The sequence below is a fragment of the Fomitopsis serialis genome, assembly GCF_022376445.1.
Source record: "Fomitopsis serialis strain Sig1Antser10 chromosome Unknown B0H18scaffold_9, whole genome shotgun sequence".
NCBI classification, from domain to species: domain Eukaryota; kingdom Fungi; phylum Basidiomycota; class Agaricomycetes; order Polyporales; family Fomitopsidaceae; genus Fomitopsis; species Fomitopsis serialis.
In genome coordinates, this window is record NW_025954969.1 from 78,212 (window position 1) to 101,825 (window position 23,614).

The 23,614-nt window shown below is 54.7% G+C and overlaps 7 protein-coding genes across 7 annotated transcripts; 2 read left to right on the plus strand and 5 right to left on the minus strand.

The window, feature by feature from the left end:
• Positions 1-327: 327 nt before the first annotated feature.
• Positions 328-3,133, minus strand: B0H18DRAFT_1115534 (uncharacterized protein; the record flags this gene model as incomplete). Its single annotated transcript, XM_048033278.1, has 15 exons — positions 328-753; positions 802-846; positions 900-980; positions 1,035-1,128; positions 1,180-1,210; positions 1,265-1,367; positions 1,423-1,723; positions 1,784-1,997; positions 2,050-2,201; positions 2,262-2,340; positions 2,396-2,530; positions 2,594-2,757; positions 2,817-2,917; positions 2,963-2,996; positions 3,063-3,133. The coding sequence occupies 15 exons, from the start codon at positions 3,131-3,133 to the stop codon at positions 328-330; spliced, it is 2,031 nt and encodes a 676-aa protein (XP_047897514.1).
• Positions 3,134-5,535: 2,402 nt separating this feature from the next.
• On the minus strand, positions 5,536-9,095 carry B0H18DRAFT_984430 (uncharacterized protein). Its single transcript, XM_048044671.1, has 17 exons — positions 8,799-9,095; positions 8,532-8,739; positions 8,435-8,468; positions 8,280-8,380; positions 8,063-8,226; positions 7,871-7,990; positions 7,713-7,800; positions 7,638-7,656; positions 7,506-7,584; positions 7,244-7,454; positions 6,882-7,188; positions 6,719-6,824; positions 6,643-6,673; positions 6,494-6,587; positions 6,364-6,444; positions 6,269-6,313; positions 5,536-6,217 (listed from the first exon to the last, which is right to left on the minus strand). Exons 2-17 carry the CDS (start codon positions 8,621-8,623, stop codon positions 5,726-5,728), a joined length of 2,064 nt encoding a protein of 687 aa, XP_047897515.1. The 5' UTR covers positions 8,624-8,739; positions 8,799-9,095; the 3' UTR covers positions 5,536-5,725.
• A 5,575-nt stretch (positions 9,096-14,670) lies between these two features.
• Positions 14,671-16,320, plus strand: B0H18DRAFT_1115536 (uncharacterized protein; the record flags this gene model as incomplete). Its single annotated transcript, XM_048033279.1, has 4 exons — positions 14,671-14,764; positions 14,819-15,634; positions 15,689-16,172; positions 16,236-16,320. 4 exons carry the CDS (start codon positions 14,671-14,673, stop codon positions 16,318-16,320), a joined length of 1,479 nt encoding a protein of 492 aa, XP_047897516.1.
• A 603-nt stretch (positions 16,321-16,923) lies between these two features.
• Positions 16,924-17,782, minus strand: B0H18DRAFT_984451 (uncharacterized protein). Its single transcript, XM_048044672.1, has 5 exons — positions 17,632-17,782; positions 17,366-17,579; positions 17,232-17,319; positions 17,161-17,182; positions 16,924-17,109 (listed from the first exon to the last, which is right to left on the minus strand). Exons 2-5 carry the CDS (start codon positions 17,390-17,392, stop codon positions 17,016-17,018), a joined length of 231 nt encoding a protein of 76 aa, XP_047897517.1. The 5' UTR covers positions 17,393-17,579; positions 17,632-17,782; the 3' UTR covers positions 16,924-17,015.
• Positions 17,783-18,220: 438 nt separating this feature from the next.
• On the minus strand, positions 18,221-18,780 carry B0H18DRAFT_1083130 (uncharacterized protein; the record flags this gene model as incomplete). The annotated part of the gene is made up of 3 exons (XM_048031625.1): positions 18,221-18,367; positions 18,395-18,685; positions 18,706-18,780. 3 exons carry the CDS (start codon positions 18,778-18,780, stop codon positions 18,221-18,223), a joined length of 513 nt encoding a protein of 170 aa, XP_047897518.1.
• A 965-nt stretch (positions 18,781-19,745) lies between these two features.
• On the minus strand, positions 19,746-20,072 carry B0H18DRAFT_1115538 (uncharacterized protein; the record flags this gene model as incomplete). The annotated part of the gene is made up of 3 exons (XM_048033280.1): positions 19,746-19,810; positions 19,860-19,971; positions 20,040-20,072. The coding sequence occupies 3 exons, from the start codon at positions 20,070-20,072 to the stop codon at positions 19,746-19,748; spliced, it is 210 nt and encodes a 69-aa protein (XP_047897519.1).
• Positions 20,073-21,008: 936 nt separating this feature from the next.
• On the plus strand, positions 21,009-23,098 carry B0H18DRAFT_870850 (cholinesterase; the record flags this gene model as incomplete). Its single annotated transcript, XM_048040121.1, has 8 exons — positions 21,009-21,284; positions 21,340-21,459; positions 21,503-21,627; positions 21,683-21,792; positions 21,846-21,872; positions 21,924-22,355; positions 22,411-22,546; positions 22,606-23,098. The coding sequence occupies 8 exons, from the start codon at positions 21,009-21,011 to the stop codon at positions 23,096-23,098; spliced, it is 1,719 nt and encodes a 572-aa protein (XP_047897520.1).
• Positions 23,099-23,614: the final 516 nt, after the last annotated feature.

Here is a 23,614-nt window from a genome sequence, read left to right on the forward strand (position 1 = left end):
CGAACCGTATGCGGTCCGAGTAAGTGGTATGGAGCACAGCGTCGGCGACGCTGCAGCCTGTGAGCCCTCAGCCAGCCCGATATCGAGAGCACCTCCACCAGACACCCACACGCGTACCGAATTCGCGCCGCGGACCTGCAGCTACCTGCAGTCCTCGAGGAATGCCAGGGTTAGTCAAAATTTGACAGATGGGTCGAATGCATATGGAGCAGATGATGAGACACAGCCCGGAGTGGATCCAAGGCTATACATATGTTCGTGCGTTCTCCGAGTCATCACTGCAATATCGGTCGCGCTGAATCGTGGCCTCCTGCACCCCCCTCCTTCTCACCAGGTACCCTCGTCCACAGGGAATCCGTGCCAAGTCGCAGCGGGCGGCGCAGGATAGGCGCTCTCCTGATGTGTGGTGATGTCCACGACAAACCGGTCGAAGGTGAACTCGGCGCCTTGCGACGTCTCTATGTCTATGACATGACTGGAGCTGCCATGGTTCGCTGATGCGGCGGCCGGCATCCTCGAAACGTTGCTCTGGGTCGGCGTTGATGGGTGAGCGGCGGGGTCGTCCGCGAGGCCTTCCCCTGCGGTCATTTGGTCCAACAACGCCTCGAGAAAGGCAGCATAGACGGCAGCGAGATGGGCCCTGTCGACTGCCACGTCTCTGGAGTTGAAAAGCTCGATCAGGGAGCGGACTTCGCGGAGGATGTCCACACGGACAGAGCTTTGAAGCAGAGGAGCCAGGCAGGGGCGCAGTAGCTGCGATGGGTGAGCTGTGAGGATATTTGCACGAACGGCTGCACTTACGTTGATGAGGAACGCTGCCGAGTACGTCACGTACATGTGATGCGGCTGGAATGCGGCTTCAGCGCTGGGTCGATCTAAGTAGTTGACGTGCCACAAACCTCGATCACGTAGCGCAAGGTACCCGTGGGGTATATGTGCTCGATGTCAAGCTTCAGGACGTGGCGTGCCGCATCGATTGCCTGTGTCCACATATGAGCACAGGGTAGGCATAGACAGGGAGCAAAGTGACGAACAAGACTGAGAAGCTCCATGTTGGGGTGGAGCATGCGCTTCACAGAATGCTGGAAGCCCACGCCCAAAACTGTCAAGCGTAAGGCGTGTCCGAGACTGCAGCACACTGTGAGTTCCATGCTTCTACGACACATAGACACGACATACAAAGCCAACTTGGGGTCGCGATGTGCAGCGACTGCATAGAGATCGTCAGTTGGCGACGCAATAACACTGGTTGTCCGAGACATACCAGAGGCATCTCTCTGATGCTCAGCAATGCGATTTTTCCACACCTCGATCTGGTTGCATACACTGCGATGATATCCCAGTACGGTTTCGATGACCTCATCATCCTGCAGTGAAAACTGAAATCTTGGACGAAGCCGGGCGAGGAGCGGAGCTGCCTACCTCCTGGGAGTTCATGCTCGTGTGCCCCATAGGTCCCCACAAGTTCGACACAAACAGCATCAGGTCCGCATAGGCACTGCAGTAGACGTCGTACGGCGAGTTGAGCGGCGAGCACTTATACCATATGTCCATCATCTGGGCGGTGAAGTTGTTCCTCTGGATCATTGTTGCTTGGCCTTTCTGGATGGCATGCGCTGCGTCGACGGAGACGATCTGGAACCACGTCCGGAGGCGGTTGAGCTTCTCACGCTCGGGAAGGTCTGCAGGTGGTGGGTCGTCCAGCTTGAGATCCTGAGCGATTCTACGGTTGCAGTGAGCAAAGCAGACGATGATGCGGGAGTCAAAGAGACACCGAGCGTACCGAGTGGCGACCCCCATGAGCATCCGGCCCCGTGAGTCATTCCAGTACCTTTGCTGAGGGGCAGGGAAGAGACACATCAATGTGAAAGCCTGACATGTCTCGATCGTTCTGGAGCCCTCTGTGACAGCCGCTTTCACGCTTTCAGCTACGTGTGCCCAGGCAAGGTTGAAAAGCTTGGGCCGATGTGTCCATAACCGCGCCGCAATATACAGCACTGGGTCATGGATTCAGACAACGTCGTGACCTAGAAGACAGGGTGTACTGACCGGTCGTAAAGAGTAGAGACGATCTTGACAAGACATATTCCGGGGTGTGCAATACAGGATCTAGCAGTGCGAAGGATGGCTGGGGGTAGGCGGTCAACTCGTGTAAGTGGTTGAAAGCGGAGAAAACCATCACATGTAGTTTATCGAAGTATCTGACGTGGCAGCGAAGTTAGATGTTGTGTTGCCGCGCGGTTCCGAGAGTGAGCACTCACAATTTGAATAGGGCTGTCACCTCCGCGGGTCCGAAAAGGCCACATTTGAGTATTGGCGGACATTTGAATGTCTCAAAATCTACAAGCCAGTCTTCAATCAACAATTGCCCTGCGCATTGTGCCACCGCACTGACCTATGACTGAGTAGTACGGAAGGAAGAACGAGGCAGTCGCCCTTGCCTTTGCTGCGGACGGCTCGCATGAAGGGATAGCTTCACCTCCACCAGGTTCGCACCGTGAGCCACCGGTCGGATCCTCGTCGAGGTAGACTACGTCAAGCGCCGGGGCCGATCAGTACCGGCAGCAGCGATTCACTAACCAAAGGTGCTCACCAGTCAGGCCATTTGGTGTTGCCCTCATGGTGGTCGCTTCCGCCTGCGCTTCGTCGACGAAATTCCGTATGCCGGATTGCCGCTTCAGCCCATCTAGCTGGCTCAACAGCGACTGAATGTGGGCGTCTTGAGCCAGCGAGCGCTTCCTTAGCTGTTCATGAGACCTACACAGCTACTTATCAGTCTCTGTCGGCCGAGGAGGATTAAGGCTCGGAGTACTAACATGGCGGGTCGGCGCTTCTTGCGTCCACGGGGAACGCAGTCTGCTCCAGTCGTCTTGCACTTCATGCAGATCCCCTCATCAATGATCCACTCGCAGCGATGCTACCAGAGTCAGTATAGCCTTGTCGTGCAATGTGGTGAGCATACCTTGAGTGCCTTGCAGCCAATGCATGCCCCGGTCCTGCGATGACCGAATGATGCATCAGTGCAAGGTTTGAGAGGATACAATGCGGAATGAATGACTAACAGCCTACTCGTAGCGGGTGGCCGAGAGGAGTAGGGATCGCTGCTCGACCCTTCGCTTTCCGTGTCGGACATACTACGTGGATGATAGTCGTTGTAAGCTGTATGGGCCCGGTTCGATATAGATTCCTGGTAGAGAATGCCGATAAGCTCCCCATGTTCGGCCGTTGACCTTTATATCCGACCGTGTCATGACTGGGCCGGTGACGAAGCTGTTCGCTTGGTTGCCCGCATGCGGCATCAACGCCGGCGCCTTCAGAAGAGCTGGTACAACAAAGCATTGAGTTTCGAATTAGTGAGGTGGGCCTCGGGCACGTACTAGTGGTGGCCGAAGTCGACGCCGCGCTGTCCAACGTCCTGACCCACCTGTGCTCCCGATTGCCAGTAAATGTCCAAAGTCCGGAAGACACGGAAAGCACGGGGATCAACGTCAACTGTCAATGTGAACGATGGTCGATCATCGGGCAAAAGACAGGGAGGATCTTCGAGGCCGCCGGCGGAGGAGGAGGTACTTAGCGCCCACCGGCATCTTACGGTCCTCCTCCTCCTCCTCTACTTAGCTCCCTCTACTTACCCACTAGTCAAAATCTGGCAAAACCCTCCAAAACCTAGTCATGATCAGCTGTGGTCCCCCGACAGTCTGACGCGACTTGACGAGCACCAGGCAGATTAGCGATGAACATCCGCTGTCCGCGGCTACCTTACGGATGTCTTATTCAATTGGCGAAACGTAGGTAAGTACCGGCGTACTTACTTGTGCGGCTATGCTGCTACTTGCGAATCCGATCGCCGGCCGTCACTGTACGCACCTGATATTTTGTCTGAGACCTGCACCGATGCCCGAGCCAAGTTCGTGGTTGTCATCAGCCTTCAATGTTACATCCCTGCATACAGACTCTGGCGCTGATTTCAGCGGTACCGACTCGGAGGCAAGCAGTGCCACTTCCAGTTCAAGGACAACCTGAACCCAAGAATCGACGATAGGACCGGACGTTACCAGAACTTGAATACGGGCTGGTCTTGAAGGTTTCAAGCGACAATATTGAATCCACAAACAGCTGGAGTAAAGTGAGTTGTCGTTGGTCCTGCCGTTCTGAGCAGGTCTTGATCAGTGACTTGAAGGCAGGCGGAATCAGAGTCGGACCATGTGCACCCTGTCACGGTCCTCAGGCCTCAAGCTTCCGGCTCCACATGCGAGACAAGTTGACGTTTTGGTTGTCGGCTTTTCTGTTCCAGCTACGTTGGGCCTCGCGGTCGCGAAACGCCGAGTCCAGCGGAATTGAGATGGGATCACTCCGGACGCAGCAGACTTGGAGTCGGCGAACGGATTCGCGCGCTGATCCAGAACCTATCAGATACGGTGTGCCCACGTATGGAGCGCGCGTGGGTCTACCTCTGGCGTTCAAACGTTCAAGAACAAGGACTTCGCCGCATGGGCTGTGCATGCCAAGCAAGTACCTGCTCGAGATGATGCACCCATATGTAGTGGACTCATCACGGCGGCCGCCACTCTACGCGCTGACTGCGCGCGGTTCTACTTATTGGAGATAAATAGCATTACCGCAGCACAGGTATGTCATCGAATGCATCATACTGGTCAACACCCGTGCACCGCATTGGATGCGGCTTAAGAGTATCTCTTTTTGGTCAGCAACGGAGACTAGATGCAGCTCACGGTTCACGGTACAGGGCTCGGGTGGTCGATTTTGAGGAGGCCCCGGCGACTGGCTGGCAACAACGGGCCCGGCACTCGATCGCACCAACAGGCTAGTTCCCTCTACTTCCAGCTAATTCCATATTGTTAGACCCCTTGCCGAACGATCGTGCACAGGCGGAGGTCGTTGGGCTCTGATCTGACCAGTGTCTGACCTTCTCGTCGAGCGATCCGCATCCGCTGTCACTTGCTGTCGTGCTTCCGACCCACCTCATGTTCCAGGCGTTAAAACGATGTTTGGTAGACATTGTTGTACCGTGGTGCGTTCGCTGCCTGTAGGACTTCGGCAAGGTAAAGGTACGTTTGAATTCCAACAGTGCAGTGCTTCGCTTTGACATGGCTTGCTAACGAGCAGAAGGCAGGAAGTGATCATGAATAATGGTCGAAGCTCGCCTTTAGTCACCACATTTCCCACCCCCAGTCACCAAGCTTCCCATTGTGCTGATTGAAAGGTCTCAGAAGGCCGTTTGAGAAAGCGGAACTGTAAATGAAAAAGGAACGACAATATGAGCCATGCTGATAGGTCATGCTACACCGCAACCAGTTTGTCAAATGATCGCGGTCCCACCTTCTAGTACTCATTCATGTGCAATTTGAAGTTCTCCCACGCAGACGTGCATTATAAAGAAGGTTCCAGAATTTTTGTGAAGTACATGGCAAGTGGTTCGTGGTTCGTTTACTTAGTGGTTCGCAAGACTGTCACTGCTGACCCATGAAGTTCGGTTGAAAAGCCTTGGAAGAGCGAGATACGCCGACCTGTTGTCTAGTATTTTCGCTCCTCAGTCAGTCTCGTTTTACATGTCAAGGACTTGTATGGATACTAGGCGAAGTGAGTGGATTACATCAATTCGAAGTACGCTCGTAGAGTCAGTAAGGTAGAGAGCTAGATAAATGTACGGGAGACAATCGCATAGGTTATCCTGACAGTACAGTGTACTCATACAACGTCTTGCTTACGGCGGAATGGTCCCAAGGTGCAAATGCGCGTCGCCGCCCCACGGAGCCGATATCCAAGCCTGCTGGAGCTCAGCTGGCGGCGAGGGCACTGGCGACACCTGCCATCCAGATTGAGCAGTTTTGACGTTCGTCACAAAATTCTGGAATGCGAATGCACCCCCTCCATGCGAGGCCTCTACGAATTGTGCGGGGTTCGCGTCGAAGACCGTCTGATACCCCGTCGGACCCGCATCGTAATCCGCAGAACGAGGTTCTGGTGCCCACGAACGAGCTGGAAGCACATGAGACGGTCCATCGGGGCCGGTATCTCGTCCTTCCAGATAGTGGTCGAGAAGCGACAAGAGGAAGCGGGCGTAGATGAAGGGATAATGCAGCTTGTCTAGAGCGACATCCGCCGAAGACCAGATTCGGATGAGCGAGCGCACGTCATTCAGGATACTCTCACGGAGCGCGGGGTCCACGAGGGAGTCGAAGCACGGGTCCAAAAGCTGCGAAGGCGTGTCAGACTGCGGATGCACGCGGGGCCGGCCATGACATACATTCAATAGGAATGCGGCTGAGTACGTGGTATGCAGATATTGTGGCTGACGACGTTTGGTTAGCACAGCCTAGATCAACGACGTTGTACCCTCACCTCAATGGCATAACGCAAGTGCCCAATGGGATACAGCTGTTCAACGTGTATACTTAGGATCGCTCGTGCAATCTGGACGGACTAAGGAAATGTGAGGATGCCGTAGAATGCGGCAAACACTTCTACTTACTGAGTGGAAGATATCCGGGGCAAGAGTGATCCCTTTCATCAGAGACCAGTGAACACCCGCGCCCAGAACTGTGAGTCTTTGACAGTACGTGACTCTGCCGACTCCATAATGAGCGCCGTCCCAGTAGTGGACATCAGATAAATGCTTACAACGTCAGCCTGGTATCGCGTTCAGCCCTCACTGCGTACTATTAGTCACATTCAGTGTAGCAGGCCGAACTCTTACCTGCCCAATTCGCCGACGTGTGGTGCTCCATGATACGCTGCTGCCAGTGAGAGACCCGTTCCGAAATTTTGTGGTCACACTCCCTCACAAGAGCAAGGACGTCGGGCTCCTCAAGGTAGTGGTGTGAGCTAGCTCATACAAACATGGAAATACAGGCACATACCTGCCATATATCGGGATTAGACATGTCCACCCGAATGTCATCCAGCAGCGGCGAAACGAGCTGCATAATGTCCAAATACGCCGCAGAGTAGATGTCATACGGTGAGTTCAGAGAAGAGCACCTGTACCAGATATCAAATATTTGGTCTACATAGTCCTTCCGCGGCTTCACGGGTGTTTTCCCTCGCTGAATGCAATGTGAAGTGTCGGCGGTCATGATGTGAAACCAGGTCCTTATGCGATTGAGTCTCTCTCGCTCAGGAAGCTCCGGCGGTGGCGGGAAGTCGAGCCGTAGATAGTGCGATATCCTGCCGCAATGTAAACATGAGGGTTGGCAAGATCACAGGCACAGATATGTCTCACCGGACAGCAGCCCCGATAAGTAACCAGTTTCGGTTCTCAGACCATCGCTGGAACGGGGCTGGGTATACCGTCATGAGAATGTACGCCTGGCAGGTTTCAATACAGTGGCAGCTATCAATAAGGGTCTGTGCCACGGCCTCACAGGCGTATGCCATCGCCAGTTGATGCAGCTTTGGTCGACACTGCCAGTGGCGTGATGCGACCGCGAGTACTATGGAACCTTATGAGCAATCATGTCGCAGAGAAGGATGTGCTCAATTACTCATTGTAAACAGAAGTGGTGACTTTGACATCAAGTACTGCGGCGTGTGCAGCCTTGGATCCAGGATCGCGAAGCACGTCTGCCAGAAAGATATGGCTCAACAATCACCAGTTCAAAAGTCATGCATCTAACGTGTAGTCTGTCATAATACCTGAAGTGTGAAAGTGAGCTATACGCGTGAAAGCTATGCACTTTCACAGTACTCACAGATCGAACAAAGCGGCAACATCTCGAGAACTGAACAAGCCGCTTTGGAGGATAGCAGGTTGACTGGTTCTGTTCGCATGATTTGCGGCTTTGTCAATCGCAAATCGACGTCAGTAGTTGCTCCATCGGTCAGGGCGTCACCGTAGCACAGAATTTACCATATTCATCCGCATAATTTGCGGGTCTCAGTAACCCGGGGTTTGACGGCGCTCCGAACGCTGATGACGACCCGGAGATTGATCCGGGGTACGCAGCAGACCGACCCCTCGGTACGCTGACTAATCAGTGTCCGTGAGTGTGAGTCCATCAATGAAATCAGGGTGACACTGCATCGCATTCCGCCGACCTACCAAACATATCGCCTGCGTGTCTTCCAAGAGAGGCAGCTTCCGCTTGTGCTTGAGCAAGACAATGGTGCATTTTAGAGCGCGCTTTCGTCTCGTCGAGCCGTTGCAGCAGCGACTGAATTTGCAAGTTCTGAGACTGCGACCGCTGTTGAAGCTCGTCCTGTGTTCTACGCGGGACAATCAGCAGATAATTCATGACGTTTTGAGGAGTACAACTCACGGCGCTGGTCTTCGTTTCTTGCGACCTCGGAAAACACATTCGGTGCCACTAGCTCTGCACCTCACACACGTGTCCTCTTCAGGGATGAATTCGCAACGGATCTGCCACGCCTTAGAATGCTGTCGATTTGAACCACCTGCAACGATATAGCTTACTTTGAGCGCTTTACATTGTATGCAAGCCCCAGGCCTGTCAAGAATTCGTGGATCAGCTTTCGAGAATCTCGGAGTTAAGGTTGACAGATGTGCTTACGGTCTCCTAGGAGGAACTGATGAGCTGGATGAAGAGTTTTCCAGCTCTGCTGACCCTTGACGCTGGCTCTTTGGTTCCTGTGGCTGGGACATCGCGTTTGTGGTTCACTGATTTCGATGTGCTGCGCGAGTCGGACGACGGACGGAGCAGATTCAATGCGCTGAGACCAATGGATTATATACCTTTGGATGGGATAGTTCCTGAGATCCTGGTCGAACCACGATAGGCGGTCTCAGTTCATCAATTCGAATTGGTTGAAAGACCTACTTTCTTGGTCGAAAATGCGCCACTCAACTCAATGGAACGCGGTCCCTCTGCGTCCGGTGAGTACAGTACACGCCGTATCAGGAAGATGGAGCACGAGGGAACCAGATCTCGATGTCGAGTCGTGTTCACCAGTGCCAGTCGCGCAGTGTGATGTTCGGTCGTGAAGGAACGTAGCAGTGGCACGTCGAGACCGTCGATTCGGAATCGCAGAGGCTGTGATTTAGCGTCGGAACCAAATGAGGGAGCATCCTCAGGAATTCCAGGTCTTGCGTCACTAGATCTGGGCCAACACGGCACACTCGGCAAACAAGAGCTGTCTGGACTAGTACATAATGCGTGTGTCATTGTCATTGTACTGTGGCATGCAGTGCTGTAGCGACTACGCATGATAGGCGCTCAGGTCCCCCGACCTCGCAGCAAACTTGTAGAAACCCGATTTGGTGCACCGTCTTCCCCGGAGTGAGTTGAACAATCGACTGCGCACGCGTTACGCGTGCACAGCACAGTGCGCAGTGATGGACCTGCGATGAGTACAGATATGGGCGCCTCTGTGCGTTGCGCAGTAGTAGATCCAAAGTAGATCCCTTTGAAAAGACTCATCACATAATAGGGTGTTTGCAGGCCCAGGTCGATACGCCGAAGACGTGACTGAACACCTGAGTGAATGAGGCTATACATACCGCGGACACGCTTGCTAGACGGCTCGCTCCGCGGATGTAGACGTCGGGGAAGCCCCGAGGCTGAGGAGAACGTCCAAGCAACGCGCAGAACTGTCTAGCCGCGTCCTCTTCCCCGACTCCGCGGGGATTCCTCGCCATAACTGCACGACGTCGGCGGATGAAGTGCATCGACGGTTGTAATCTTCGCAAACTGGCAGCGCTGCCACATCAGCGATCTGAAACACGCAGTGCGCCGTCGCCCTGCAACCGAACCGATCAAGGTCAACTCCGCGCATGTCATCATTGTGCAACTCAGACAACGTACAATCTCTGGCTTTGCGGCGGAGCTAATAGCGCAGGGCCGTCCAGTAAAAAAGACTGCCACTCAGGGCAAGCCGCCGGGGGCGGAGGATAATTGCAGCCAAGCTTATCGACCAGTTACTGATCCGAGTTCCGAGTCGAAGCGACAGCGACGGGCCTCCGAAGGCCGGAATCCCTGAAGCGCAGTAAACATCGCGGGACTTCGTGGATGAGTCTACGCCACTGACCTAGGCTGGACGCTCGAGCGCTCAGGGATCGTCCCAGGAACGTTCACCTAAAGCATGCAGGGCTGCGGACAAACACGGCCAAAATACAATTCGGGGCGTCCGTTCGCGCATGCAGTCGAAGGAAGGCGAAAGTGCGACTGGATCGGTGCACTGATTGCGATACACGCTCTGCGAAGTTAGGCCACGATTTACTACAGAGAATCGTCTTCACATCACTCATCACTTCCTGTGTCTGCTCCGTTCGGTTGTCCACTCACATGTCGACTGACTTTCCGAGTCATGGTTATCTCATACAGAGCATCTCCGCCGGGGGGCGGTTCAATGTAGTACACAGATGCCTAAACTGAGTAGAAGGCCAAGAAATGCATAGCTTTCGCAGATACTCCTGGAGATGAGCTCATCAGCAAAAAGACAAGAGAATACATATGGAGGGCTTACAGCACACGCCGCGAGCAACATACAAATGACCCGAATACCGAACAACAAGCCGTGACGTTGTTCTCCCGGAGGCGGCCTTGACAACGGAAGCCAGAGGGTATGCAATCTAGTCGCCGAGACATATTCATTTTTGAGGGCGATCACACGAAGCCCTTCGGAGTGCCGGCGAGCAGTGGAAAGCGTGGGTCCGAGTTCCCACCTATGAGAAACATTCATGGGTGAGACCAACGCCCATAGGCATCGCTCGACCGTGTCGACCGTCGCTTGTCTAGCCGAGGATGGCCCTGCGTGCGCAAGAAATGACATATGTAGGTTTTCAGCTGCGTGGCAAGTCGTCTTCCAAGCTTTTGTACTTACCCTGCATGGTCGCATCGGGTCTTCTCGATGGTTCCATCAAAGCCAGACGCGATGGGGAATGGAGGCTCGGAAATTAATGCCCCCTATGGAGCGGCAGACAAAGGGTGGACGGATTTTTATTGAAACCAAGACGCGGAGGCGACGAATCTTGGATATTGTCTCACCTTCAAGATTTACACCTGCCTCCGTATGATCAGTTCCACAAACTCTGCAGCCCTTGCAGTGTCCTACGGCTCATTCGAACATATATTCGACCGGAAATTAGTACCGGATGAATTAACGTGATCCGTGTGGCGACGTTTCCCTAGCGGCAGCTCTTCTACCAGGAAGCTATCACACGTTTGGCGCATGCACGCATAGTCTGCAGGAGAAGCCACGCTTACCAGGCTGGTCCCTGGAAGAACATCATCTACCTTCGAAGCACGTTGTGATCGGCAGATAATGCACTCACCCTCGGCATTGTAAAGTGGCCCGACGAGTCGTTAACATGGCGTTGAGTCGGCAGGTAACACAGCGGCATTGAACGTAGAGGTGAAAGACTGCAGCCAATTTGGTGGTCGCCAAGGTTCCACGCGCAAATCCACAATCAACGAAGTGGGCTTATCCATCATTTGGGCGCAACATATACGTACGCGCCAGCTTTCCGCCGTCGACCAGTACTCCCAGCCCGCAATCCTGACAACAAGCATGTAGTAAGTGCCGGTACTAAAGGCGCGACTATTACTTGGACGCGGAGAAGCCATCGTCAGAACGACCAGGATAAATGCAACAAGGGAGGGTGTGCTTAACGAGGAAAAAAGTGCCACCAAGGTCATTCCATCGTAAGTACAAAGGCGCGCTATCCTGTGCCGGAAGCGAAGCGCCCCTTAAATCATCTTGAATAGGAGGTAAAACATATCAGCAAATTCGGTCGTCCCCTTTACTGACGCTGAACCGGTAATGCAAACGCGTTTGCATTACTGTCCCGACTGCTCAAACAGAATGATCATGTCAATCTTTTGTTATAGAATCATATTTATACATCTTGAGAGCACACATGAATATTTCTGGACGTTCCGCGGTAGGGGAAAGTGCTTTCGGCAGTTCTGCAAACGAGAGACCCATTTGCCCGCCAAAGCATCGAGGTGCAGCATTTGGCGCCCACTCGAGATTAGGAGTCCGCCTGCTTGCCGTTATGCCGAATGCGCGTCTACTGCAGATGCTGAACCAGTAATGCAAACCGGCGCCGGCGGCTGCATCGAGTGCGAGTGCAAAGTGTGTATTACGGTACAGTGCAACAGCAACTAGAAGAGCATACAACATACTATAAATGTGACTATTAGCTACCGAGTAGACAGTATTAGTCGGATACTACGGTGTGATATTGGCTGCTAACGAAAGGCCGACACTGGCTTCAAAGGGAGTTGCCACCCGCCACTGCTTCCCAAGCGGAGATTGTTTCGGCATGGGGAGACGCCGCCGGTCACATTGCACTTCCCAACTCCAGTGCAATGTGCAGTGCAAACGAGCATCTTCCACTCGTACACACACCTCAGAAAATTTTAGGAAGCATATCTGGAAGGTATTTTATGTGCCTGAAGTCTCAAATTTGTGTTCCGAAGGAAGGATTGTAGTACCCGGTGCAGCAACTTCTCGTTACACCTGTATTCAGCCACCCGAAAACAGATCTTTGATTTTCTCCCGCGGCGTACAATACACCCAGCTACTTCTGCTTCATATATGATATTAAGGTAGCATGTAGCAGTCGTATACGATTTTTTGGCCCAGTAAACGGCTCGGTATGAGGGGAGAAATGCGGCTGTTTGCATTACTGTGCCCGTTTGCATTACCGGTTCCGCGTCAGTAGACGTGATATGATCAACCGTTGGTCCGAACATCAGCGGCATTGGATGCCTTTCCGCAGGATTTACGGGCGCTGGTAAAGCTAGAGCGGACGTCGAACATCGCCTGTGGCGCAAGAATAGCGAGGGTCGCTAAACCGCAGCGACGACCTATAACATGTGATGTAAATGCATAACAGGACGTCGGAGGCAACCGCAGTGATGGGACAGATGGTGAGAGCCAACGAGAGAGCGAGAATTCGAACACCGACGGTATGTTTATGCTTTTCAACCTAGAAGGGGGGGTCTGACCCCCCTTCCAGATTAAGGTTTAGAACGGGGTGCCGGAGTTCGAGAGGACGACAAGCGAGAAGGGCCGACGTGCCGGGGAGGTTTAGAGCGTGAATCTAGGATAGAACGCGCTGTAAACCTCTGCGGGAAGGCATCCATTCATGCCCTTGTTATGCCTTGCCACGCCGATTTCGTCACGCATACTGCTCATTTTCAGACTGCAATAGTCTGTCCTTTCGCACAGGCGGCCACCAGCCGAATACGGGGACTTGCATTGCAGATACATGTGGAGCTTCCAGCTTGTGAAAGAGTCCTGTCATGGTGGTGTCAGCAAAAAGATCGTGGGGTAAAGGCCGAATGGCCACCAAGTTGTAGTGACCACAGACGAACGGGGCACCGCACAATCGGCAGTGGTTGAAGAAGCGCACCGGCGGCAGAGCACATTTTTACTGGCTGATCTACGATCTCTTCGCTCGCTGTGGGCTCCTCGACTCGGGGCTATTGCATGGAGCCCAACGTAGCGGTTCTCATTGCCGGCGGCCGCGTCTATCGTTCTGTGAGCACCGTGGCTCAGCACTGACAGCACATACCTTCAGTTCTCGGAGTGTTGCGTTCGCCGTCCGACAACTACGGACCGGCCTTGGGACAAGCAGTCTGATGAGTCGAGGCGGAAAATTAAAGTGAGATATTGACGGATTCGGAGACATCAAGATCCGCCAACCGCGGAGCGACTTACAGTCAAGGTGTTAGCTTGTGAGGTCGCGTAAGAGATGTTCATGAAACACCGGGATGGTCGGCGCTGTAAAGCAATACGCCTGAGTCGAGCCCCAATGCGCACATGACACCCGAGCCAATAAGCTAGGGGTAACATAAACAATGGATGTCTGGGCCCGTAACCGGCATAGTATCGTTTTCAGAATCAGCTTTCCTTACACTCAAAGAGGTCTCGTTTAGAGTCTGCCGACGGGAGACCAAGCTTTCCTGGAGCTCTCGGAGTCAAATTCTGTGCAATTCACGTTGCGCCCGGGCCTCCGAGTTGTGCGCCGCGACTCGGATGCGATCTTTGTTTCCTTCGCTGGCACTCCAAGCCCCATAGCTTTCGGCTCGCTGCAGGCCTGCAACATACTCGTCCCCTCGGGGATAACTTGAGGCTTAGAAATGGGCTCATAATCATACGACTCGGAGGTAGGACGTCACTGTGTTGCTTACATGAATTCCGATCGCTTGCAGAGCTGTGGCGGTAGCATGGTCACCACGGTGCCAGTCATGTTCCAAGCATGGTCCTACATCCATTGTTCGTCACAGAGGTCAGTGCGTATCGTTCCCTGAGGAGTGTACGTTTGATCAGTACTGATCAATGGGTACCGGGTGGGATTATTTCTAGAATTGGACAGGCACGGGGATACTGTACGTGTCACGGTGGGCTACCATATGGGGCTATTCCATATCACACACCCATCCTGAATGTACGTTGGCATGCCAGCAATACCGACCTGAGGGTCAGTGGACCACTGACGGGACCATCCATTGCCAGTGGCAGCTGTACTTTGGTTGTACTCGATAGGTCCTGCGTCAAATGATGGTTTTACAGTGAGCGGGTGAGTACGCATTCGCATCTGTATAAGCCACCTTAAGTCCTGTATTGCCATCGTGCTACTTACGTATACATCGCAGAGTACTCAAGTCAGCGCATCAGCACTTACAAAACCATCGTTAGTAACGACGGTGTCGCCAACATCCAGGTTCACGTCCGTCTACTATGAGCACGACTTCCGCGACATACCGACCTGCAAACGTCCTATCGAGCAAGCGGTACAACCCAGAGTACCGCTGGGAAGTGATTGCTGCAGGTTGTACGTAGCACACTTTGCTTGATAGCTTTCTCTATGTTGATATACCTACCCCAGGGCTAAAAGGCAAGCCGAGCACAGCACAATGCATCCTCCAGCCACTCTCTTCGCAGCTCTGCCAGCGCATCCCGCTCGACATTTACGAGCATATCATGGACCACATGGATCAGGCAAGCCTATACCGCGCCGCCCTCGTCTGTCAGGCCTGGCACCACCAGAGCATCCGCCTCCTCTACCGGACCATCGAGATCCGGCAGCGCGCCGCGTTCAGCACCATCTCGCGCCCGAGTCCCGCCGCCCGAGCGCGCCTCGCGACGAGCAAGGAACTGCGCGTTATGCATCGCAGTGGCCCGCTCTTCTGCCACGCTGTCCCCCTCACCCTCGGGCGCGCAATGCCCGCAGTCGAGCGCCTCGCGTTCCATGCTTGCCTCCAGCCGCTCATGCATCCGACCTTCGCGCGTTACCTCTCAGCTTTCACGGGCGTATCGCGGCTCGAGATCGGCGGCTTCAGGTTCTCGAACGTTGTGGAGCTGCGGAGGGTGCTGTGTGCGTTCCCGCGGCTGATATACTTGTCGCTCTCGCGTGGGGAGTTCACGCAGAGCGTCAAGGGACAGGACGAAGAGAAGAAGAGCGGGTTTATGCCCGGGGCTGGGCCACAGAGCCTGCGAATACAGACACTGGTGCTTGGTATACAACTGAGCTCCCCGGTACTGGAGGCCCTCATCGACTGGCTCGTTATGTCATCCACGTGTCGGTCCATAGCTCATCTGGAGTTCTGGCGAGACTCACTCGAGAGCGTTACCTCGGTTAATCGGCTGCTTGAAGCCATCGGTGGGGCGTTGCTCGACTTCCACGAACATCAGGGCCGCTTCGGTATGCCGCTGTCTTGTCGCTGTAGTTGCGCACACGCTGATAGCAGTGTGTCAGAGAAACGTAGCCACGTCGACCTTGCACACAACTACCGTCTTCGCTCCTTGGAGATGACTATGTCCAGGCGACTGACTGAAACGAGTGGCATTGTGTGGCCAGGCATCATAGAGGAACTGCTCTCCGTGCTTTCTAGCGTCCGGAGTTTGGACATGCAGCGAATCCTGATCCACCTCGTCTGCAGAACCACGACGGCTGTAGGGCAGATGCTTCCGCTAGCGGCCTCCGACAGCGGTCGACCCCCTCTCCATGATGTACTCGAGCGCTCAAACTTCGACTTGCTGCGGGAAGTACAAGCAACGGTGGAATTAGACTCAACGGACATGGTGTCTATAGAAGATAACAAGGCTGCCGCGGAGATGAGAGCGCACAAGATTGTTCCGTATGTACGCGTCCTACTGGCGCCATGGCACAAGCGAGGCATCCTCACTGTCACCCCAATCTACTGGAACTTGAGCCCTACATATGGAGAAGTAGACCCAAGGTGCGTCCACAGGTGGTGCGAACTCTTTGTGCGCGTGCTGATTTCAATGTGGGATGCGTCTAGCTCCTCATCAGGGTTGTTATACGCGCATCAGAAAGCGTTCTATAACCCTACCTATCTCCCTCTTGGCCTACTCGAACCACGATAGCTTCATCTGACGCGACTACGCGCGAGAATGAGCTGTGAAGATATGGCAGCCCGAAATCGTCTCAAGAGTTGGCTCTGGACAGTAAGGCTCAGCGCCGCCGCAGGGTAGGGCTCGAAGCCGCTCCAGGAGGTACTTCTGATGTTACGCAGATGATCCAAGTTCCGACTAGAAATGCGAATCCGTAGGTGATGGTGTCGAACTCCCTCGAATGAATTTCCGCAGCGCGTTTCTCTTTCAGTAGGTCATATACGAGTAGAAGATAGATAGAAATACTGTAAAAATATCCCGTTGTCTCCAAGTTGGTCGAGCCTGAGGTCACTCAGGAAGCCGCACATGTCGTTCATGCATGCCTTCGGCGTGTTCCCGGTCTACTGCTCACGCACTCACGGCCTAGGTGACAATAGTCCTCCTCCTTCCTAGTGTAATATAATGGTGAAAATTGGTGAAGATGGTGGATCCGCGACGAAATATTTGCGGAGGTAAGGTGCTCATAGAATATTTGGCTGTGGCTGCGCTGCAGGCGGTCGACGGTCCGGCGCCTTGATTTCTGATCGGCAGCGTGTGATTGGCCCGCGCGAAGGCCGCCAAAAATCTCTGGTCGGAGACCAGAGGCAGCTCAGCTTGACGCTGCCTCAGCAGCCATTCACATTCTCTCGTCCTCCTTCCATCTCTTCCACGCCTGGCTGAGGGCAGCTCTAGCACATCATGTCCTCCGACAAAATCACCCGTATCGCTATCGTCGACTCTAACCGCTGCAAGCCCAAGCGGTGCGCGCAGGAGTGCAAGAAGGTATGCCAAATCGACCATCGCGGATTGAGGAAATGACTGAATAGAGGCAAGTCATGTCCAGTAGTGAAAATGGGTACGTGGTTATCCGGATGTGCTGCGATGGTCATACTCATGCAGCGCAGGCAAGCTCTGTATAGAGGTTAAGCCCACAGACAAGATCGCATTTATCTCCGAGTTCCTCTGCATAGGTTGTGGTATTTGTGTCAAAAAGTACGTGCTGCTCCACTAGCAGAACCTACCGCTCACCTACGCACAGATGTCCGTTCGAAGCGATCGCCATCATCAACCTGCCCACGAACCTCGACTCACAGGTCACCCATCGTTATACCGCCAACTCGTTCAAGCTGCACCGGCTACCGACACCGCGACCGGGCCAAGTTCTTGGGCTCGTGGGCACGAACGGTATCGGGAAGAGCACCGCGCTGAAGATCCTCGCGGGGAAGCTGAAGCCGAATTTGGGTCGCTACGATGTCCGTCGAGCCGGCTGCCTCTATCCGTGGCTGTGCGCTGACCTCCCCGCAGGACCCGCCCGACTGGCAAGAGATCCTCAAGTACTTCCGCGGCTCAGAGCTACAGAACTACTTCACGAAGGTGCTCGAGGATAATCTGAAGGCGTTGATTAAGCCGCAATACGTCGACCACATTCCCCGCGCGATCAAGGGCGTGCTCTCGGTGTCGCAGATGCTGGACTCGAAGCTGGAGCGGGACAACAAGCAGAAGATGTGCGACGATCTGGAGCTGAACGAAGTGCTTACGCGGGAGGTGTCGCAACTGTCGGGTGGAGAGCTTCAGCGGTTCGCGATCGCGATGTCGTGCATTCAGAGGGCGGACGTGTGCGTGGCGCAGATCTTGTTTTTGAGGTCTATTGACATCTGCGCTTAGATACATGTTTGACGAGCCGTCGAGTTACCTGGATATCAGGCAGCGACTCAAGGCGGCCGAAGTCATCCGCGAACTGCTCACGCCAGACAACTATGTTGTCGCGGTCGAGCACGACCTGTCCGTGCTGGACTACCTCTCCGACTTCATCTGCTGTCTCTACGGCAAGCCCTCGATGTACGGTGTCGTCACGATGCCCTACTCCGTGCGTGAAGGTGAGTCGCCCCAACTTTCACCCTACTACGCCCTCACACCGCACAGGCATCAACATCTTCCTGGACGGCTTCATCCCGACGGAGAACCTACGCTTCCGTGAAGAGTCGCTCTCATTCAAGATGGTCGAGACGGCGGAGGAGCTGATTGTGGACAAGACGCGGCACTACTCGTACCCGGCGATGTCGAAGACGCTCGGCGGGTTCAAGCTGACCGTTGAGTCGGGCACGTTCACGGACTCGGAGATCATCGTCATGCTCGGCGAGAACGGGACGGGCAAGACCACGTTCGTGCGCCTGCTCGCGGGCGAGACGCCCGACGAGGAGACGGCGAAGCAGTCGCTCAGCGTGTCGCTGAAGCCCCAGACGATCTCGCCGAGCTTCCCGGGCACGGTTAGGATGCTGCTGCTGAAGCGCATCAAGGTCGCGTTTATGCACCCGCAGTTCAATACGGATGTCATGAAGCCGATGAACCTGGAGCCATCCTGGATCAGGAAGTGAAGACGCTTTCTGGTGGTGAGCTCCAGCGTGTCGCGATCGTTCTCGCGCTCGGCAAGCCGAACGTGTCGGTGTACCTCATCGATGAGCCCAGCTCGTAAGTTGTTCTTGCTAGGCTGGGATGCTTGAAGCTGAGTACGGGTGGTGCAGGTTCTTGGACTCCGAACAGCGTATCATCGCGAGCAAGGTCATCAAGCGGTTTATCCTCCACGCGAAGAAGACGGCGTTCATCATTGAGCACGACTTCATCATGGCGACCTACCTCGCGGACCGCGTCATCGTCTTCGAGGGCAGGCCCGCCGTTTCGGCGACCGCTACTCCGTACGTTTCTCCATTTTCCCTGATTCTCTCGCGGTGGCTAATCGTGTGGTGGTGTGTATAGGCCACAGTCGCTTCTGACGGGCATGAACAAGTTCCTGGCCTCGCTCGAGATCACGTTCCGCCGCGACCCGACCAACTTCCGGCCGCGCGTGAACAAGATGCACAGTGTCAAGGACAAGGAGCAGAAAGGTCCGTTCTACGTTCCACCCCATCTCTCCGTCCGTTTGACCGCATTGCCTGTGTAGTTTCTGGTAATTATTTCTTCCTCGAGGAATAAACTCCTCTCAGCGGGTGTATACTGCGCTGCTCGCGCCGCGACGGGAGGAGGCGAGCACGAGCACGGGACCGAGGACGAAGACGAGGACGAGGACGACGCCGAAATCGCCATGGGTCTCCGAGGTGTAAAACAGCTATGTAGCCTACTGGGATGTGGTACACACTGTAGCCGTAACGCGGGGTAAGTAGACTTTGATAAGTAGGGGCTGATGTGATGGCGCTGCTGTTGTAGAATACTGCTGTAGAATGAGGGAGATGCATGTGTTGCCCTGCGATGGGCTAGGCGCAATGAATGGATATGTATGCTGTTCGATGCCGTTCCCTAGTCTGTGCCGCAAGTCGAACTGACGCTACCGTGCAACAGATTAACGTACAGCATGGTAGGTACATTTGTGTCGCGTGCTCTTCTCCTGGTCAAGGTTTACGTGACAACATCGCCAACTTGCTCGCTCACTTGGCGTTCTCGCGGACGTCCCCAATGTTGTGTTGTGCAGTGGGATTCGCGTCGACTTTCTCTGCACGCCTGGGTCGGCACACCAAGCGTAATAGACAGGGGAGACGTACTGTCGCTAGACTTGAGGTCGTTTTGCGCCGCTGTCTTCGGGGCGAGGCCTGATGGCCGTGAGTAGTAGATCCCGGCTGCGCCGAGTGCTACCGCGCCCGCGACTGCGAGCATCTGTGCACAAATTTGGTTTCTCGTAGGTCAGCTCGAGCTTCGCGGAGACGAATTTGCAGACGATGTACCATGCGCTTTTGCTGTGGTGGTGCGCGTTCCATGGTGAGGTGACTGAAGTAGGTCGTGACTAGTTGTAGCGGATGAGTTCTGCAACGGACAGAGCATCCTGTATATGTAGTCTGTCTCTTCGAAGGCTCGGTTTAAATATAGGCGTACGCGTACGGGGTGGCCTGACGTTCTTCATGAAGTTATCCTTCAAGTGCCAGTGCCACCCGGCGGAGACGCGCCATATAGCCGTCACGTGGGCGCGATCCCCCTCGCGCCCAAGCGGGCCGGCCAGTGGCGACCTCCTCCAAGCGGCCACGCTCGACCATTTCCGTTGCTTTCTCCGTGAGCAACTCTTGAGTACTTGAGTACTCAAGTACTCAAATATTCAGTGCGGTTCTGTTCTATGCTTCTACTTCAGTCTCTCACCCAGCTTTTGTACGCAAACTGTCTCGGCCTCGTCGACAATTCATGACGTTGTAGTCACTTCATGCCACTAGCCGTATCAATGCCACGCCGACTCGGACATGGAATTCTCACTAGCAAGCTTGCTCCTCCCCAACGCGCTGTCTGTTCCACAGCAAGAGACGTATGGCTTTCAACGGGATGGGTGCGGACATTGATGCAGACGTCGAGCGACTCCGACTCAGAGCGAGTCGACGTACTTACTAGGTCGACGTCCGAGGGGCTGTGGTAAGATCTTCCGAAGTTTGCCCATTGGCACGCAACCCCTAACTTATACAAGGTACGCTCGGTATAGAACTCAAGGCGACATTGCGTTGATCACTATAACTCGGACCAGCGAGGGACCATTCTGTCGCCACATGACTCGTCGATCCTCAACGTCCTTGGTTCATTCTCGCCTTCTCAGGCGGTCGGCCTTCCTTACCCGGGCCCATGAAATCTTCCAATAAATATAGGATCAGTGAGAACTCTGCTCTCAAGTCTTGTCTCCGACGACGCTGTCCCCGGACCTCCCAGCACTAGTGCCAATGTCGAGGCACTGTCTGCTGCTCCTCTTGCTAACGACGACCTTGCTCGCGTTCGCGACACTAACAGCTGGAGCGAGCGCCCCGACCGTCGAGACCCTGAATGGGACATACGTCGGCCGCTATGTCCCCGATTACAATCAGGACTTCTTCCTGGGCGTGCCGTTTGCCCAGCCGCCCGTGGGCCCGCTGCGGTTTGCTAACCCTCGATCGCTGAACACATCCTTTGGCGGAACGCGTCAGGCGACAGAGTACAGTGTGGAGTGTGTAGGATACGGCGTGAGTGTTTTTTTTTCACTTTTTTGATGCGGGATGCTGAGGATGTCCGTTGAAGAGCGACCAATGGGGCTTCAATGTCAGCGAAGATTGCCTCTATCTGAACGTCGTCCGTCCTTCAAACTACGCGGATTACGACGAGCCTCTGCCAGTTGGCATTTGGATCTACGCAAGTCTTGTGTTGCCTGTCGGCATACATGCCAATTGAGATGTGTATATAGGGTGGCAGCTTCATTGAGGGCGGCTCCCCAGATCAGCGCTACAACCTTTCGTTCATCGTGCAGAACAGCGTGGAGATCGGGAAGCCGTTCATCGGCGTCTCATTCAACTACCGTCTTTCTGCTTGGTACGCTTTTCGATCACAACGTGAGACTGACGCAGGCACTGACCAGTACACGTAGGGGCTTTATGGCTTCCGGTCAGCTAGCCGGCGAGGGTAGCACAAACATGGGCCTCAGAGACCAGCGCCTGGCCTTGCATTGGATTCAAGAGAACATCGGTGCATTTGGCGGTATGTATTTCCACCTCTCTCGGATGTGGGATGCTATGCTGAACGCTCGCTAGGTGATCCAACCAAAGTCACAATATGGGGTACGTGCTTCGGACATCGTACGCATCTTCAGTTGTGTTTACTCGTCGCAGGCGAGAGCGCAGGCGGCATGTCCGTCGGCTTCCACCTCGTTGCTTACAACGGGCGAGACGACGGGCTCTTCCGCGCCGGGATCATGGAATCGGGCAACTCCATCCAATGGAACGGGATGTACACCGCGGACTACTTCGACGGCGCGTACCAGGTGCTCGTCGACAATGTCGGGTGCACGTCCGCGGCGGATGTGCTCGCGTGCCTCCGCATGACGCCGTTTGACACGATCAACGCCGCGGTGAACACGACGAACGCGAGCGTATGGTTCCCAGTCATCGACGGAGATTTCATTGCGAAGTTGGCGAGTTATCAGCTCGAGGCGGGTGATTACGTCCATGTGCCGATCATCTGCGGGACGAATACGGACGAGGGGACGGCGTTTGGCCCGATAGGCATCAACACGACGGCCCAGTTCTTGCAAGTGCTCGAAGGTGAGCAGTTTGCAGATAGCCGCGTAACGCATGGTCTGAGAGGACGGTCATACAGAGGGCAGTATTCATCCCTACACACCTCTTGCCCCCGCTCTCGCCGAGGAGATCATCGACGTCTATCCCGACGACCCGTGCGTTGGCATCCCAGAAGATCTTGGTTGTACGCGCCTCAACGACATCTTGGGTCTCCAGTGCGTTCATCTTCCCGTGGTTGTACAGTCTCTCTCAATGACACATGCCTGCACCACAGATGGCGCCGCACCTCCGCATATGCCGGCGATGCGACATTTATTGCTGGGCGGCGGTACCAATGTGAGGTCTTCGCCGCCGGCGGAAACACCGCGTACTGCTACCGCTTCAACACTCTGCCCAACGGCGTCCCAATCGAAGTTGGCGTGACGCACTTCCAGGAGGTCGCCTTCGTCTTTGACAACACGGACGGGTACGGGTACGACGTCTCGCCCGACCCGTTCGCGGGCGTGCCCGAAAGTTACTTCGCGCTGGCGAAGCTGATGAGCAGGTCGTGGGCGAGCTTCATACATGATCTGGACCCGAACAGCTTCAGGGCTAGTGGCGCGTATGTGGAGGAGGGGACGCCGTTGTGGCCAGCGTACGATGTGGGGAGCCCGCTGGATATTGTGTGGGACGCGAACGTGACTGGCCTTGCGTGGGTTGAGCCTGATACGTTCCGGGCTGAGGGGATTAACACGATTATATCGTACAATCGTGCGTTCAGGCGCTGATGTACTTCTGTGCCAGAAACATGATATAGGGCATCAGTCCCTGTGCCCTTTCCATCCTGAGCAAGTGGAACGCATCAGTACTTCGTAATACCTTTGGTGGCCACGCGTTGGTGGGAAGCGCTCAACCGCCGAACGACTGCAGCTGCCGTTTTGGTACTGAGCTTGCTTGACTCGAAGGGAGGACGTCTGCTTCTGACATTCGCCGGGCTGCCACGAGCTTTCCGCGTGCACCGAGCACGACTTCGCAGGCATTCGAGGTCAGTAGCGCTACTGGTGGGAAGGCACGATAGGCTTGTCAAACTTACTATTGCGAATAGTACTACTAGCCGGCCTCCGGCGAGTCCCTTATAGACTTGTAGTATCAGGTTGCGGAGCCTCAAGGTTTCAATGAGGCTTGCGTGAGGCAGCCGATAGACACAAGGTAGCGCTGATATACCCATCTGCTACTGACACTCATCATCCCCTCGACGAACAGGCTCTGGTCCCTACACTCCGCTCGCGGGATCGTGTCAGCAT